The following is a 17,574-nucleotide window of genomic DNA, read 5'->3' as shown; positions in this document are numbered from 1 at the left end:
AACACCTACAAACACTCAACAACCCAAAACTAGTACACAACTGTATAAACATATTGCAAAATTAGAAATGTTTTACACATAATTAAAATTACAAAATAAACACATATCTTAACATATTGCCCAGCCAAACACCAATAAAACCAAACAACCAGAAATACATCTAAAATTCTAAACTCAAATGAAAGAATTCAAAATTGAAAAACTCTAATGATATTTTTTAAATAAGAATTTATTGATGTATAAAACACTACTGACCCAAAACCCAATCACCACACAAAAAAATTAACGTTTACAAAAACACGTTTACATTATTTTGTATATATATTTGTTTGAAAAAATACAAGTACATAAAAAAAATCTTCCAAGCAAAATAAGTACAGCACCAAGACAATCTCAATTAAACAATTATATTGTAATGAAAATGTGTCATTTAAGAAATACAAATTCAAATTGATTACTTTAAAAAAAAAACTTAAAGACTAATTATAAACCACTACTCACTCAAAACACAAATAAATCCCAACCTTGAAAATTAGAAAATGTTTCTTTAAAGTAGTGTTACCACAATATTGAAAATGTTCCTATAGATGCCTACCACCCAAAGCCCCATAAAATACCAAATTACCCTAAATAAAAATATATTTCTATACATAATTTAATAAAATTGAAAAATCAACTTTTAAAAATTCATTTAAAAACTCTACTCTCCAAACACCCAATAAAACTCAGCAACCCCCAAAAAATGATATTTAAACAATAAAACACTGTATAAAATATACACAAAAAACAATACAAACAACATAAAACTACTCCGATTCCAGCTCCCTCCCTGAGCCCTAAAACAAGCCCCCACCCCCTAAAACCTAACCCCGCCTACCCTAACCCCAGCCCAACTGCACCATCAGCCTTAAAACTGCCCCTTTCCTGTCCCATGCATTGAGCCATAAAACTCCTTACCCCAGCCCTGAAAACTACCCGACCCTCCGACCCCCAAAACTACCCCCAACCCAAATAATCTACCCCACCTCTGTCTCCTGCCCTGAGCGTTAAAACTTATAACTGCCCCTTTACCTGAAAACTGCCCCTTTCCTGTCCGCTGCCTAAAACTTTCACCCTGAGCCCTGAAAACTATACCGACCCCCACCCCCAAAACTACCTCAACCCAAATAATCAACCACTGTCCAGACCCCATTTCAGCCTTGAAAACTATCCCACAACCCCTACAAACTACCCCCACCTCATAAAAACCTGACTTACCTCTCCTCCTCGTCCCGATCCGTCCTCTTCCTGCTTCCTGCTCTTCCACCCGGCAGCAGAACGCGCTTATGTCTTAACCACGCATATACATGGTTAAGGCATATTTGTAGTTTAGAGGAGCTATCTACCGCCTGCGTGGTTCAGCCCAGCGTATCTCATGCTGGGTGGTTAAGGCTGCTTCCATCCAATACAGTTAATTTCTGTCCTTTAGTCTTGCGCTGGCGCCATTTTGTCAGCTGAGTGCCAATGCAGGCATCTGTACACGATAGTGCAAGGGTACCTTTGTTGTAAGCAAGATTGTTTTTGTGCAGGAGGGGGCATCTTCCTGCACAAAAACAATCCTAAGTGGCTTTTTTCATTCCATATGTGCTGCAGAATACAACACACTTAGAAAGAGGAAAAAACTAGGAGAAATAAACATATTGCTCCTCCATGCGCCTCTCCTGGGGACGTGTGTCTTTTTGGTACATTCCCAGGTTACCAGGTTTGGTAAATCAGGAAATGCGCCAAAAACCCTGGGAGTTTCATGGGAACACCCATGCAATGCCCATGGAATGCCTCCCTAATGCAGAGTAATTCAACACAGCTTTTTGCGCAGCATTGCGTTCCTCCAGATTTCTGAAGCCATTGAAAGCCATGCAAAGTGGCTTTGAGTGGCTTCACAAATCTGGCTTGGAGGTTTGCGTCACACAAGTACCATGTTGCATTGTGCAAGCATGAGGCAAACCTTTTATAAATATGCCCCCAAATGTGTCAATCCAAGGGCAGTGGGACTTAATAGAGCCAATAAAAGATGAGACTCTACCAATCTCCTTGATGTACCTGTTCATAGAATCTTGCAATTGGATTGTTAATGTCTTATTTCAAATGGCCTGCAAATTTTCAGAGAAGCACAATGTTCATCTTTATATCAGGTTAAGAATCTTACTGGCAGACATTTCTTTTACCATATGCTGTATTTAGGTTTGGGCTTGTGTTTTAGGTATTATTTTAGAGATAATGTTGCAATAGTTTAATCATGGTACCACCATGATTGAAAATGTTCTCATGGTACTAGAATGCAAGCATAATGGTATCCCTTGAATACTCACCGGCGATTTCAATCTCAATATGGCATATCAACACCTTAGAAGAAGTGGTAACTCAAGAAGAATGGACACTAGCTGGAGCGTACTGCTACAAACTTCAATATTCAGTTGTATTAATAATATAGACCATGTCCTCATCTGCATTTTAAAGGCCCTTGGATATCGGACACTCAACAGGCGCTGACAAGGTGATATCCCAATGACTGCCTGTAGTATCCTTGCACCTTGTTTATATTATATACATGCTTTCTCCACCATTAGCCCAGTCTGTAGAATGCTGCAGTTATGATGTGCATGAGAATGTTGGGAATCTGGGGCTAAGGCCTGGAGTTGTTATTGGGCTGAGCATCATGCTGGATGCTCCTGGTGGGGTTGTTCCACTGATTCACATATCTTCAAATAAATATCTTTAACCTCATCTACAGTGTGTGGACGTGAATACTACATTATTTATGGTGACGAGGATGGAGAGGACCACATGCTCTACTAAGAAACTAAAGGAAAAGAAGAGAGATGAAGAGAAACTGGAACGTAAGATGACATATACAAAAACACAACAAGATTGGAATAATGTTGGCAATCTGGGGCTAAGGCCTGGAGTTGTCATTGGGCTGAGCATCATGCTGGATGCTCCTGGTTGGGCTGTTCCACTTGATTCATATATCTTCAAATAAACATCTTTAACCTCATCTACAGTGTGTGGACGTGAATACTACACTGCCACAAGAAAATCTCTCTTAATTGAGACCGTCTTGGACTGCACCTTTGTCATGCTCCCCATTTTCAAAAAAATTGTCATCTTTAACATAATGCAAGATATGATCACTGACCTCAGATCATCCATCAGGAACATGAAATTTAATGAACTAGTACATACATACGATGCTATAGGCACTCAGGATGCAGGCAGCAATTGGCAAAGGGTCAGATGGTGCACCCCCGCTACGGCTAGCTATACAGAGAGGAAGCAGACCAGCACAACATTAAATCAGGACCATGAAGACATAATCAGGGCATGGCAAATTACTTAAGATTAACTCAAAATCTATCACTCAAAATGTATTAAATGGACCCCACGGAGATCTCAACCGAGGAAAAACAGAAAGTGGTACTCGCACGCCTTAAGGTTCCAATGTCGAGCAATGACACCTGAAATGAAGGCTATCAACACTCATCTTGGTCCCGCACTACAATGTGAAAAATTCTGTGAGTTACGCAAAGTATATAAAAAAGCATTCTGGGCAGCAAAAAGATCCCATACTGAAATGGAGTGGATTGACATTGTTTAGGCCAGTAAAATCAACACTGCCAAATCTCCATGATAGCTAATCCACCAACTGGATAGGGATTCAACAGCCACTTCAGGCAACACTATCATTGAAACAACATGGATGAGGTATATTGATTCCTTATATAAAAGTGAGCACCAAAGCCCTCCTCTCTCGCATAAGGATAACAGCACAACTGCCTTATCCCTCTTCATCAACAAAATCAAAGGTAGCGTTGAGAAATGCAGAAGGGATGGGGCTCCTAGCTCAAATGGGCTCCCCAGCAGCTATCAACAAATGGACAGTGATTTCTAGTGCGCATGCTTTTATTACTTGTTCAAATTCTGCCTAAAGAAAAATGTAGTTTGAGAATAATGGCATGGCTCCATTTTGCAATCCATAAACAACAAAGGCCATTATGACTCCCTTAACAGCTATCACATGATCGCCCTTCTGGATGAAGACTCACAAATCTTTGCTGGCAGAGTTGGAAACTTGGGGGGGAAGAGAAAAATAAATTGCCTTCAATCAAACTAGATTCAGAGCCAAATCTAGCACCATAGATAACTAAGGGCCTGATTAGGATGGTGGTGAGACTGCCACCAAAAGGCTGTTGGTGGATGTCTCACCACCATTTAAACCATTTTTAATGCCCACCACATTAGGATGGCAGGCAGAGGGGTGGCAAACAGAAAGACTAACCGGCACACATCCGACAGACTCCTTGAGACCGTCTGTGCACCTTGTGCCCGTCTGTATGGCGGAGGGTCTCGTATTCCCTACAATGGTGGCGGTGCCTGCCCGGCACCACTTTAGGGAGTACGATGTCCCTTTCTGCCCACCTGTTCTTAGCGGATATCCCCCCCATGAACAGGGAGGCAGAAAAGGATAGCAGACCCCCTTCCTTCCTGGCCTACTACGGGACTGCCAACAGCCTGTTGGCTGGTCCCATCTGTGATAGGGTGGCGAACATACGTAGGTCCGCCCGCCATTGTAATCAGCCCCTTAGTCACGCTCTTAATGATTGCTGAGAAATATATCTTCAATAGGAAGCAGCTCTTATATTCCTGCTTTGTGGATTTCTTCAAAGCATTTAACCACGTCAACCGTAATCTCCTAAGGAGAAATCTGGCCGACTGAAACATTCCGGCAAAACTATTATGTGCCATCCAACTATTGTATTAAAACCACTTGGCAGTGGTCAAACTTGGTTCAAACAATGGCTTGTCAACCAAAGTAGCAGTCAAAAGGGGCCTAAAACAAGGGTGTGTCCTGTCCCGACTGGTCTTTAATCTGTTTATCGGACCTAAGTGCACACCTCAACAATGCCAAATCACATCCACCAAGATCAGGACATCATCAAGTGACCTCATTACAATATGCGGTTGATGTAGTTCTGATGTACTTGACAGGCTTTGGGCTCCAGAGGCTATTAAACAATCTCCAGGCTTTCTGCACCAAAAACAAAATAGTAATGAACCTCGCAAAAACTCAGATCATGGTGTTCAGAAGAAAGGTTTGAAAGAATGCTAATTGGCTCATGTGTAGACTGATAATCTCAAGCGGTACCTTACATAGATATCTTAGTGTTTGGCTGCATGAACGCCTTTCCTTCGGTTGAAATCTAAATTCAATAAAGCCAATGACCGCCTCATTAATAGCAGCATTCCAATCCTTATTTCACAAACTGCAAAGTCCTACCTTGACTCCTCTACTGGCTGTGATAAAAGCCAAACTCATTCCAAAAATGTCCTTCTGCTCAGAGGCTTTTCTGGGGAAGATCGAAGCCTTCTTTAACTCTACTCAAAACAAGGCATTTCACATTCTTTGTCGCCTACCGCAAAGCACTGCCCCAGCACAATTGCGGCTGGTTTGAACTGTTAATGTCTAGTACAACATGGTTCTTTACTTAAGTATGTGCCATTACTAAGGTTATCTAACCGGTCGACTCTGCATGCTATGCATAGATATCTAAATGATAACACCAAAAACAAGCAGTTTGGCGCAGGCTTTCGATCAGGCTATGAATACCTTTGAGGCAAATGATTAGGCATTGCTGAAAAATTCGTCTCCACTTGCGAAGTTTGCAGTTTGCCCCCTCTGCACTCCATGTAGAGAGTGAGAGTTCCGAATAACTCAGCGTATCAATGCAGAGTCTTTCCTCTTGCACGAGGAGTGCGACCAAGGCAAATCATACTCTAGACCACCTCCCGCAATATTTCTCAACGTAGGCAGTTGTGGCAGGGCACAACCACTTGCGGTGAGAAACCTGGCGCTCACGTTGAGAAATCTGCCTTTCGAGTAGAACATCCACTCGAGTTGCAGAAAGAAGCAGTACCCTCTTGCACTGAGTGTGGTGCTGATCGCTTTGATATTACGGTGTGGGACAAACACCCGGGCTGAAATCAGCACAAGCAGCATGACTTACTGCACTCTGCCACATGAGGAACTCCGAAGAGTGCGGATTAGTTTTTTCAGCATTTGGTGGAGTTTCATGTAGCAGAACTTCATGATCTCTACCCAGGACTATAACTGATCTATGGGAAGCAACACTGTTGCACGCTCTCTTTAAAACATGCTTAAACAAGCAAATAAAGAAGGTTTCATAGTTGAGTGTCTAGAGTTTTTAGTAAAAGGAGCCATGCATGGACAGTCATCGACTCTTACAAACAACCCTACTGAACTACTTTAATTTTTTTTCAAAATCAAATTCCTTCAAGCATGCTTTGCTTGGGCCAAACTAACGACTGGTGGCCAAAATGGATAAGAAAATCTTCGTGTTCTAAATTTAGGGTTTGTCTTTTCCACACGGAAAGTCTGACTCACATCGTCTCAACTTGTCCCAAGTTGCTAACTGAACGTAAGGTTTTGCTGCGTAACCTTTTAAATCAGAATGGTATTAGAACCTGCTGTCACACTTTACCCTTTTGTCTAAAAGGCGAATGTCCCAGAGTGATAGCAACTTTCATAAACTTCGGAAAGCTGCTTTTAGAAAAAGACCCTGAGGCTTTAATGAGGAAGAAGCACAAAAAATAGCCCCACTCTTTTAGCCTCACTGTTACTTCTTCACATTGTATGGTAGAGGCTGCATAGGTCATGATGGAAGATATCAAGGCACAAAGGCATACAAGGGGAAACTACTTAGTAATATCCTGATCTGACTCTTCTTTCTTTAATCTTGCCAACTTCATTGTGAATTTTGCACCAACTGGAAAAGAGGCTGTCATTATTTAGATAAATGTCAAACTGTAGATGTTCCTGGTTGAGGGGGTTGAGTAACCTTATCAAGCTTGATGTTTTTTTTTTCTCCCAGCCTTAGTAAATGTTACCTCGTCACACCTGCACTTTATATTGGGTATGGATGTATGTCGTTACTATGCATGCATTTACAATGCATGCCTTCACGACGCAACTTTTACAACGTAAGTCGTTACAACGACTTGCGTTGGGGCGCTGGATAGTGAATAGTTTAATTTACTATTCCAACTCCAGTCCCCGTGGATAGTAGGGAAGGAGTTGGATAGTAAATTAATCTATTCCCTATCCTGGAGGGCCCCCCAGCGAAAGTCGTTGTAACAACTTGCGTTGTAAAAGTTGCGTCGAAAAGGCACAGCGTTGTAAAAGTTGCATAGTAAACACTGTTCCCCATTGGGTATTATAGAAGATGCAGAGTAAGACAAGAATCCTCATTGTGGTACTAAAGAGCGGAGCAACACTGCTGTCCAGAAGAGTTTTTTCCTCCTACTTAAGCCATCCTATACTATTAGCACTTCTTGCTCCGTCACATTTGCACTATATATTCAGTTTTCATGGTCAGGTCACTGCGAGATCAAATGCCTACTCCAGATCTTACAGGACGGGATGGGTGGAGTAAATGTTGTTCTGATGTCTTCCCCCACTTTTAGTGACATTTTAGCAAATATTTTATCTTCTCACTATTGCACTTTATATTTGGTATTATGTAAGAGGCGGTGTAAGACAATAGGCAATCATGTGTAACAAGAAGGCATGGGTTGTCAACCTTTGTTTCTTATCTATGCTACCCATGCACTGCTATCATTCCCCGTGCTGCTACAAGTAAACTTTACAATGGGTTCTCTAAGCAGAGGCACTGCATGACAGGAAGGGGTGCACATGAATTAGATTATGCAGGCCTGAACACCAGCATTGTTTTAATTGTTTGTGAAATGTTTATCATTTGTGATGTACAATCTATGGTTTTAATAAAATAAACATGGTTTGTTTTGAATTGATGGTAAGACCAGCGATCTTGTAAGCATTTCATGGTGGTTTTACTAAATCAGGCAGAACAAATTGTTGAAGGTGTTCGATTGGAAGTCAGTCCCCTTAACTATTCATTTATAATAAAATAAGTAGCAGGGCTTAAGATAGCACCTGGCATCACCTTCAGCTTCCTGCCACTGTAATTGTAAATTGATACTTGTATAGCGCACTACTCACCCACAAGGGTCTCAAGGCGCTTGTACGAATACCGCTGTGGAACCCATCCTGGCTTTCCCTGTGAGGTGTCCACTCCTGGGCACCCCCAAGGTGGAGGCCAGGCATCCTTAGCGTTGTGGGGGCCGTTGTGGAGATTAAGCAAGCTATTGCCCAGAGTTGCAGAGTGGGACTCCATGATTGGAATAGGCACCGAGGCAAGAATTATCAGGTCCGTGGAATTTTTGAGCCCAAGACCCGCCGAGGCGGGGAATTGAACCCTGGTCCCGGGCTAGACCTCTGCATCAGGGTCTGCCGCTCTAACCATTGAGCCACACTTCTCTCTGTTTAAGTGTGATGGCTATGTGTATTGTTGGCACTTCTGCTGCCGAGCAGAAGTGCCAACAATACACATAGCCATCACACTTAAACAAATGTGACATTTTGGACTATTGCAAGTCACCCCAAGTTGTAGGGATCGTCTGGAAGTGCCAAATGTACCATTTTAATACACTTCATTGCTAAACCATCATGCTTCGCTAAAAGAAATAAGCTGAGCATCAGCATGTTGCGTCCTCTCATAAACACGTGTTTAATAATGTGTTGCTGCCGAGCACCAGCAAACACCAGCATACATTAAGCACCGACCTTAACCAATGCAAATAGATGCGGACGGGAATTAAGAATATTCCAGTAAACAGAATTCCTAGGTATTCTACCTTTATCACTCTATTGAGGCTTTTGGATAGGGAGCAGGGACATGTAAGATGTTGCGTATTCGAAAGCTAATCAGAAACATTGTTTTTCATTCCATTTCTTAGGAGAAACTTGTTTTTCATCCTGCCATATAAGAATCATATGGACATTTGTCTCACTTCGAGCACCAGCCTTCTAACTGAGGTGTATCCAAGATTCATCCTCATATGTATAAAAATGAAGATGGTGAAACTTGATAACTTGGTACAAAGTACCTGGGAACATTTTGAACACTAAGATAGTGAAGATAGAGGAATGGGTGGAACAGGAAATATTCATGGTGGTCAATTATGTTTTTTTTTTCAAATGAATAAAGTCCAGCAGTTCTTATCAATGCAGTTAAGAATTAAAATAGATTTTGAGGAATTACAAGGTCAGCACCTCTGCTAACACATATCATGTAGTAAGAGACGAAGAAGGAGTTCACGAGAGCAGCTTCTATGGGTTTTCATGCTATTGAATATTCATACAATCACGATATTTCACACACATTCACCCACGTTCAAAGAGAAGAAACATTGTAAATGTGCATTTGACTAAACATTACTTGTGTGAATTGACTTGGTAACGTTCTTGTTACATAGTTTGATGCTTAAAATTATTACACAAAAACAAAACCGTAATAATGCACAACCACACTGCCCTGAGGAGGACGACTAGGATTTTCCATACATTTTGTTACATGTGAATAATGCACAGTGCAAACATATGCAATACCGGCTGGCAAAGACACGCTGTAGCACAGAATGGCACTCAGTGATTTACAGGCATAGAATTCAGGTATTTGACTGTTTAGTTACATTTGATATCACAATATTATGAGGATGAAACAAGGGGAACAGGCTCCATCCAGATTATTGCACTGGTTATTTTTATTATTAAAGAAACAAACAAATCTATTTTAGACTGTAATTTTAGGCATTTAGCTTACCTTTTGATTGTTTTGCTGGTTTAGCTTTCTTGGCTTTTACTAAAGTGAAATAAGACACTATGAGAGAAGCACATTGAAATAGTTCCATATATATATATAGGCACACTGTCTCTTAGAATATAATGAAGAGCATTGATAGGTTGTACATTTGACTATTTTTGCATGCAACATTTTAAGAGATTAGTTAGTACTGTGGTTGCATTTTCAAATATTACCAAAAACATGTTTTCTAATTGCATTAGAACTTTACGAATAGAACTTGTTTCTATTTGCACTTGTTAAGCGTATTTTGCACAAGGCAGTTGCTAACACACTTGCACTTTAGTAAAATACAATCTGTATAGGATAACTGTTAAAAAGAGAAAGATGAATGAGACATGCCCTGCTTTCTCCAAGTTATCTGGTGAAGTAATCTACAAAATCTTTTTAAACAACTTTTATCATCCTTTCATGAAATTACTATTCTGCTTTTTATCTATTACATTGACGTTTTAGACTTAACAATTTGCATATTCTTAATATTTATGATAATCAGTGAGAAATATCTAGATGTGCTTTATTGTGGATTGTGTTGAAATTATGAACTATTATTTTCATGTGCTGCTCGAGTTGGAGTACTTTACTGTGACTCGTGTTAAAAACAATAAATCAGAAGTATGGGGAAAATGTGTTTTGCTGGCCAACTAAAATTTAAAAATGAATATAATGAAAAAGAAAGAAAAAATTGAATAAATAGAGACATATAAATTGATGGAAATCATTGCTGACATTTCATAAATTATGATCATCCATATGTAGTTTTTTTAAAAGAACACTGAATGTTGTACTTATATAAATGTTGAAGAAAATGGTGGATGATACTTGACAGCTATGTGTTAAAAGCATGCAGTTTAGAAGTTTTTAAAGGAAAAGTGATGAAAGACTAAGGTTGGGGGCACTTTAAAATGGACAATCTAGACGACAGGACTCTATGGTTCTGTAAAAGGCAAACATTGAAACACGTCAACTGTCCCTGTGGGTGTGAATTCACTATCTGTGAAAAATGTAATATTATATTAAATATACCATTCCTGTGGTGCCATCTGATTCCTACCATAGAGAGAGGATATTGAGTGGTACAATTGATGATATATACACACACATATATACATATACACATGCACACACACACACACACACACACTCACACATATTCACTGAAAAAAAACCAAAGGTTACAGAGACATTATAATTAGGCTCAGATTTCACTCATACAAAACCAGTGAAATTCAGCAGCTATGGTTACCTGAGCAAACTATAACTTAGGCCCCGCAATTCACTGCTTATGACCTCACATATTATATCACTCATGACATGGGCAGTGATATCGCTGATATCTGTGCGTATGACTGTGCGGCACCCCTCCAATGTTGACTTTAGCCCCAGGAAGGTGGTGTTCCCTGTGGCCGGGGGTCCATGATGGACCCCTTTAATTTATTTGTTATATTTGCCCCAAGGAGGTGGCTGTCCCTTAGGCTGCGGTGAGACGGGTGGTCACGTGGGCCATCACTTTTCTTTAAATTATTTGCCCCAGGTAGGTGGCCGTCCACCGGGCAGTTGGGGGTCTGCACGCCCACTGCACTGTATTGAATTGTGTCTGGGGCTGCAATTGGTCCGTGCAGCCCTCAGCACTCATTTTTATTAAAGCCCTGGGAAGGTGGCAGTCCCGGGGCTGCTAAAAACCTTCAGAAGGGGGGCCCTGTGCACTCCCTCCTTTTCCAACCTCCTATGCCCCCAGGACCTGGCCTACTCAGGGGCCAAATAAAGTAAAATTAGGGGAGACCGCGCTATTTGGTTTTTTAAATCTCAGACCAATTTGGGGATCCGGTTGCAGATTCGTCTGAGATTTTTATTATTTTATTATGCTTTTTAGCCTTGAAGGTGTCTCTGGGAGACCTTTGCACCATGGCCAGGGGTTCATGGTGTCCCTACCATGCCCCCTTTAAAAAAAATCTTTTTTGTGGGACTCAGCTTCAAGCCAAGTCCCAAGATGGCTGCCAACACTTCCTGGTTGAAATGTTGGCAGCCAATCAGATTTCAGCATGGATCCGCCAAATCGCTGCTATAATCCACAGCCCTAGCTATCTATATGTTTTGCATTTCAATAGCTATAAAACTGCTGAATGAATTAACACCAAATTTCAAAAAGTCTGATCAGCTTAACCAAATCTACCTTTCTGCTAAATTTTGTACATTTTGATGTAATCTTCAAAGGTTATCTGGGAATTAACATGGGGAAAATGTGTTTTGTGACACCCCCTTTTTTCTCACTCTCCCCTTGATGGATCACTCTGAACCTTTCAACACAGCAACCAGACCCACTAAAGTAAACATTTAGAAAATCCTGTGACGATTCATCAAGGGGCGCCAAAATTATTGGCAAAACAAAAAAACGCTCTTCCTATGGAAACTAGGGCCTAACTATATATATATATATATATATATTCACAGAAAAACATAGGTTTCAAGCAGGTTATAGTTAGGAATTAGCATTTAAAAAACCTTAGGAATTCACTGAAAAAAACATAGGTTTTAGGGGTGTTATAGTTAGCTGGACATTTCACTCATACAAAACCATTGAAATTCTTCTGTTATAGTTAGTTGTACTAACTGTAACTCTCGCACCCACAATCCACTGGTGATGATGTCACATATTACATCATTCATGACATGGTCAGTGACATCACTGATGAAATCTCAAATAACATCACTGATGACATCACTGCTAGTATGCGCAAGCACCTCCTATCCCTGGATACTGTGAACTATGCTCACGCAGAATGTAGAAGACTGCGCCAAAATGCACCTACACCACCGGCAATACCAAGTACCAACATCGCCACCAGACATACGCCCCCAATTTGTGAAAGTTAGAATGCACTGCCTGAAGTGCAATCGTTTAATTTGTTATGGGGAGCAATCAGTAGATCTAGTTTGCAGAGCAATTGATAACCATCATTGCTAGTTTTCTCAAAGTTCACGGTCTTGTTCATCCTGTTGACTTTTTTTCTTTTTTTAAAAACCCAAAAGAAACAAAAAAAGTTCAAAAAATCTAAAAAATATATAAAAGAACAACACACACAAAAAAAGTTCTTTTCACAACTAACTACTCTGGTTAAAGAAAGAGCTAAATTTAAATGCTAGTGTGTGAAAGTTTACATAAATGTATACGTACTGCATAAATGACTAAAGAATGCATTTGTGGTATATGGTGAATGTATAACTGCAGAACTATAAGGAAGTGCTGTTGCATGACATTGTAAGCTCTTTAGCACAGAGATGCAACATATGTACATAAATATGTTGGAAATCTGTCCTTCCCTCTGCACTGCTGCTTAAACTTCAAGCATGTGGTGAAGGCATTTTTATCCTACAATGTATGCTGTGCATTGTATCATATATTGAAAGAAAAAAGTGAGGAGAAATGAAAACAATTCTGCGGCAGATTTACAAGCTCTCTGCTCCACCAGTACTTCACTTTTTTTTGTGACGTACTGGTTGCGCTGGTGGCTCCTCCATATTTACAAGGAGACAAAAAGTTACCCTGCGTGACTTTTCCTTTCCTTCTAAATACGGCCCCTTCATACGCAGCTCTTTACGTATATATATTACATCATTCATGACATGGTTAGTGACATCACTCATCACATCACTGATGACATCTTAAATGACATCACTGATGACATCATCCAGTGAATGTGGTTTGGTTTGTTATTTAAATACATATAATATATATATATATATATATATATATATATATATATAGCAATCTGCATTGAAGAATGAGTGGATATAAAAAAATCTGGATAAAGTATTTAGTAGCAGTGTGATTGATTGTTTACTTGAGTAATTTATAGTGTCTCACTAAATATATTGGATACTGACTAAACTGTGTGAATATCTGTATCACTTTGTCAGTTGTTCTGTACACTGTTGCACCAGTTGCTTACTAGCTACGTGAAAGTCTATATTACTTATTGATTAGTTAACTGAGTATTTGCATGGGAGAGTGAATGTGTGTGTGGTTCGGTGGGGGGTGTCTGACTGCCGAAAGATGTGTGAATAGTTGATTCAGTAGGTATATGGCGTTAAGACTACATGTTATAATAATTAATTGGGTGAGTTAATATCTTTATGGGTGTGGTGATGAGCAAATATATCTATCAATGGTACATCTGCAAGAAAGTACAAAAATAAAAGGCAGTGTATGTGACATTTGTTGTATATAAAGAAGTATACATATGACTCAGTGATTGCATGAGAGCTGTATGGATAACTGTATACTTGTAATAGTGATTTTATAACACTAACTATGAGTAAATGAAGTGCTGTTTGTATAAGTGTTGGGGTAGTGTTTTAGGATTTAGTGTAGTGGTGTTTGTGTAGTGAACAGGTTGTGCTGGGGATAGATTTAAGGGTCTAAGGTAGTGCATTGGTCTCTGTGTAGAGTAGGGGGTCGTGTTGGTGGTAGATTAAGGGTTTAGGGTAGTACAGTGGTGTTTGTGTAGTGTAGGGGGTTGTGCTGGGGGTAGTGTTTTAGTGTTTAGCATAGGGCAGTGGTGTTCGTCTACTGTAGGGGTAGTGTTTTAGGGTTTAGGGTAGTGCAGTGGTATTTATGTAGTGTAGAGGTTCATGCTGGAGGTTTTGTTTTAGGGTTTAGGGTATTGTAGTGTTGTTTGCAAAGTGTAGGGGTTGTCCTGGGGTATGTATTAACATTACACTATGACCACCCTAAGCACAATTATTAGTAGTACCCACCAAAAAATTCCAGATGAAGTTATCAGTAGAGTGCTAGGAAAATGTTTATCAATATTTAATGCTTCTAATCAAGTAACATTTAAATCATCACATGCAGTGTGCCACAAATGGTATTACCACAGCAGTAAGACTCCGCAACTTAGATTTAAAGTGGATAACCATGTTTCATGTGACAGACCCATAGGCCAACGATGAAGCTTCCACATGCTTCAACACCCTCCACATATTCAGCAAGACCTTCAAATGGACCCACCCCCGAATCAAGGAAGACCTTCACGCATGCACCCATCACCAGCAGGCTGTACTACGAGAACGCCCTCTATGCCGGAATCAAACAATCTCTACTCCACCATCTTCAAACTGGCCAGAACACCGCAGCCAGACTCATCCTCAGCACCCCACGACAAGACCACATTACCCAGCATAAACGAGCACTCCACTTGCTCCCCGTCGAAAAAAGAGTGACCTTAACGCTGCTCACACACACCTATAAAGCCCTCCAAAACACCGGACTCCAATACCCCAATCTCCTTCTACACCCCCAAAAGAAACCTCCACTCCACTGAACAGGCCTTGGCCGAAATCCTCTGTATCCACAGAACCTTACAGGAGGCACACCCTTCTCCTTCATCATGGCCAAGACCTGGAATGAACTCCTCCTCAGCATCAGATGAAGACCCACACTAAAAACATTCAGGAAGAGCCATAAGACCTGGCTTTTCGAATGACCAAAGCTGCACAAATCCCCCCCACATACTCCCCCAGCGCCTTGAAACCCTCACAGGTGAGTAGTGCGCTCTATACATCCCTAATTTATTAATTGATACACCACCACAGTCTGTGTTTGAGTGCTATCAACAGGCCCTGCCATTGGTTTGGCTGTCTGTAACTCTTAAGGGTAGTGAAAAGATCAGTGCCCCCTTCTTTAATATACATAGAATCTCTGAGATTGGCTTGGTTTGGCTCCCCTCTGAGAGCTACTTTCCGGGTGCTGGTGACCTACCAGTAGCTCCAGAGCTACCGGTTGGAGACCCCTGGTATGTATCGTGATTGGGGATTTGTAGTCCTGAAGCACAAATGTGAAGGTTATTACACCACTACATGCATAATACATAACACTTTGAATCACTCCATTCCCTAAAGCCTGGCTCACTGCATGAGTACATGCTCACTGACTGAATGATCACAGTAATGTAAGTAAAGACATTGGGTGAATTCTTAATTGGTAGACTTTTACTTTAGTGAATGAATTACTACATGGTACTGAAAGAGTCATTATGAAATTGCAACAGCAGTCACACTGTGTTTGCTGTAGTATATGGATAGTGACTGGGAAATTGTAGGCCTGAAGCACAAATGTGAAGGTGGTTACACCACTACATGCATAATGCATAGGAGTTTGAAGCACTGCATACCCTAAAGCCTGGTTTACTGCAAGAGTGTACGTACTTATGTAACTGTAAACAGATCAACCAACCAAATCATTCTCTCTCAATTTTGCCAAATGGACACTGATGTATACTGTGATTCTAGACAAGTAACAGTATCCCTTACAGTGTATAAAGAAATATCAAAAATATTAAATAAATAAATAAATGTATTAAAACTCAAAGTAATGGAATTAAATAAATTAATTCTCGGATATAAATTAGAATACTCTAAGTCTAATAGAGAGTATCTCTGGGATGGGATGCAGAGAAAATAGGGGTTTAGGGTCATGAAGAATAATAAAAAACGTTTAAAAAAAGGGAAGTTACTAGAATAATAAGTCGAAAAAAGGGTAATGAATGTTAATACTCGTATTAAAAAAGTAACCTATAGAAATGCTTTAATAAGAAAAACGATTTTAAATAAAATATTTTTAAAATTATGCGAAAGTTAAAAAGTATGGAAAGAGGCACATTTACATAAACACGTGACGTACTAAAACAGTGGAAATGAGAACACCTGTCAACTGAAAAACATGAGTTAAAAGTGGGAGGAGCAATAAATTGGTCCCATAGACTGTTAAGGAACCAAAAAGTATATAAACCACACCCGTGGGATGATTAGTTTCGTTTCAGAGAATCAATACGGGTGAAGAAACTACGAGCAAGGTAATGATTCGGGGCTGCAGAAGCATCTTGAGAATATCTTTCATTTCCTCAGAGGGAACATATTGTTAATGTATATTTAAAAATCCATAAAACATTATGTCCCCTCCAGAGGAGTTGGATGAATTTGGACGGAGGAAGGAAAGAATATCGAAGAGAGGTAAATTATCTGAATGGGTATATGTTTGATAATTAAAAAAAAAAATCAAAAATATTTAAATGAATATAGAATGTGGTATGATTAAGTTTAAATGGAATATAATAACGAGTTGACGAAAGAACCATTACAAGAAATATAGCTTAATTAAGGAATTACTACATGCAAAGTAATGGTTACGAGCGATGCCATCATCTTCAGCTTATCTTTGATTTCCACAGAAGGATCATATTGTTAATGTATATTTTAATTTACATTTAACTTTATGATCCTTCAAGTGGAGTTGGATGACTTTCAACAGAGAATTTGGAACAATAATAAATAATATTTTTTTAGTATGCAAGTATTTCTTAATGATTGAAAAATGTAGTATAAATAAACTATCGACAAAAAAAGGAAATACTTTGGAATAAAGGAGAATACTCTTTATCTTCTTGAGTAAATATGGGCTAAAAGCATTTATCTTGAGTAGTGCTTTTACCAATTTTCACTTGTGAAGAACAGGAGGATTATCTGCGCAAGCACTTGTTTTAAAAAAAATAATATATTTGTGTCGTCAAATGTTAATGTTAATGCTTTTAATTTTTAAAAATGATTGTAAAATGTAATAATGACATGAAATGTACATAAAAAAAGAAAGATGAAGTAGTGACGGAGTGTTTGTCGTAGCACTTCTATTCTACTTTCTCTGAAAGTAAAAAAAGCCCTACTATTAAAATAAAGATGATGGGGCAACACTTATATAATGTAAACTTAAGGAATGAGTGCTTACGATAAAATAAAAACAATG

The 17,574-nt window shown here is 39.6% G+C and overlaps 1 protein-coding gene across 1 annotated transcript in view; it reads right to left on the bottom strand.

Moving 5' to 3' along the window:
* The window catches only part of LOC144762658 (uncharacterized), a 1,356,333-nt gene that overhangs the window by 397,348 nt on the left and 941,411 nt on the right, over window positions 1–17,574 (bottom strand). Inside the window, exon 28 of the mRNA XM_078647891.1 lies at window positions 9,738–9,776. Coding sequence (XP_078504017.1) covers window positions 9,738–9,776 — 39 coding nt within the window. The remainder of the gene's footprint in view (window positions 1–9,737; window positions 9,777–17,574) is intronic.

Source organism: Lissotriton helveticus, chromosome 6 (assembly GCF_964261635.1).
Source record: "Lissotriton helveticus chromosome 6, aLisHel1.1, whole genome shotgun sequence".
Taxonomy (NCBI): Eukaryota; Metazoa; Chordata; class Amphibia; order Caudata; family Salamandridae; genus Lissotriton; species Lissotriton helveticus.
Note: the sequence above shows the minus strand (reverse complement) of the source record. Positions and strands in the feature narration are given on the sequence as shown.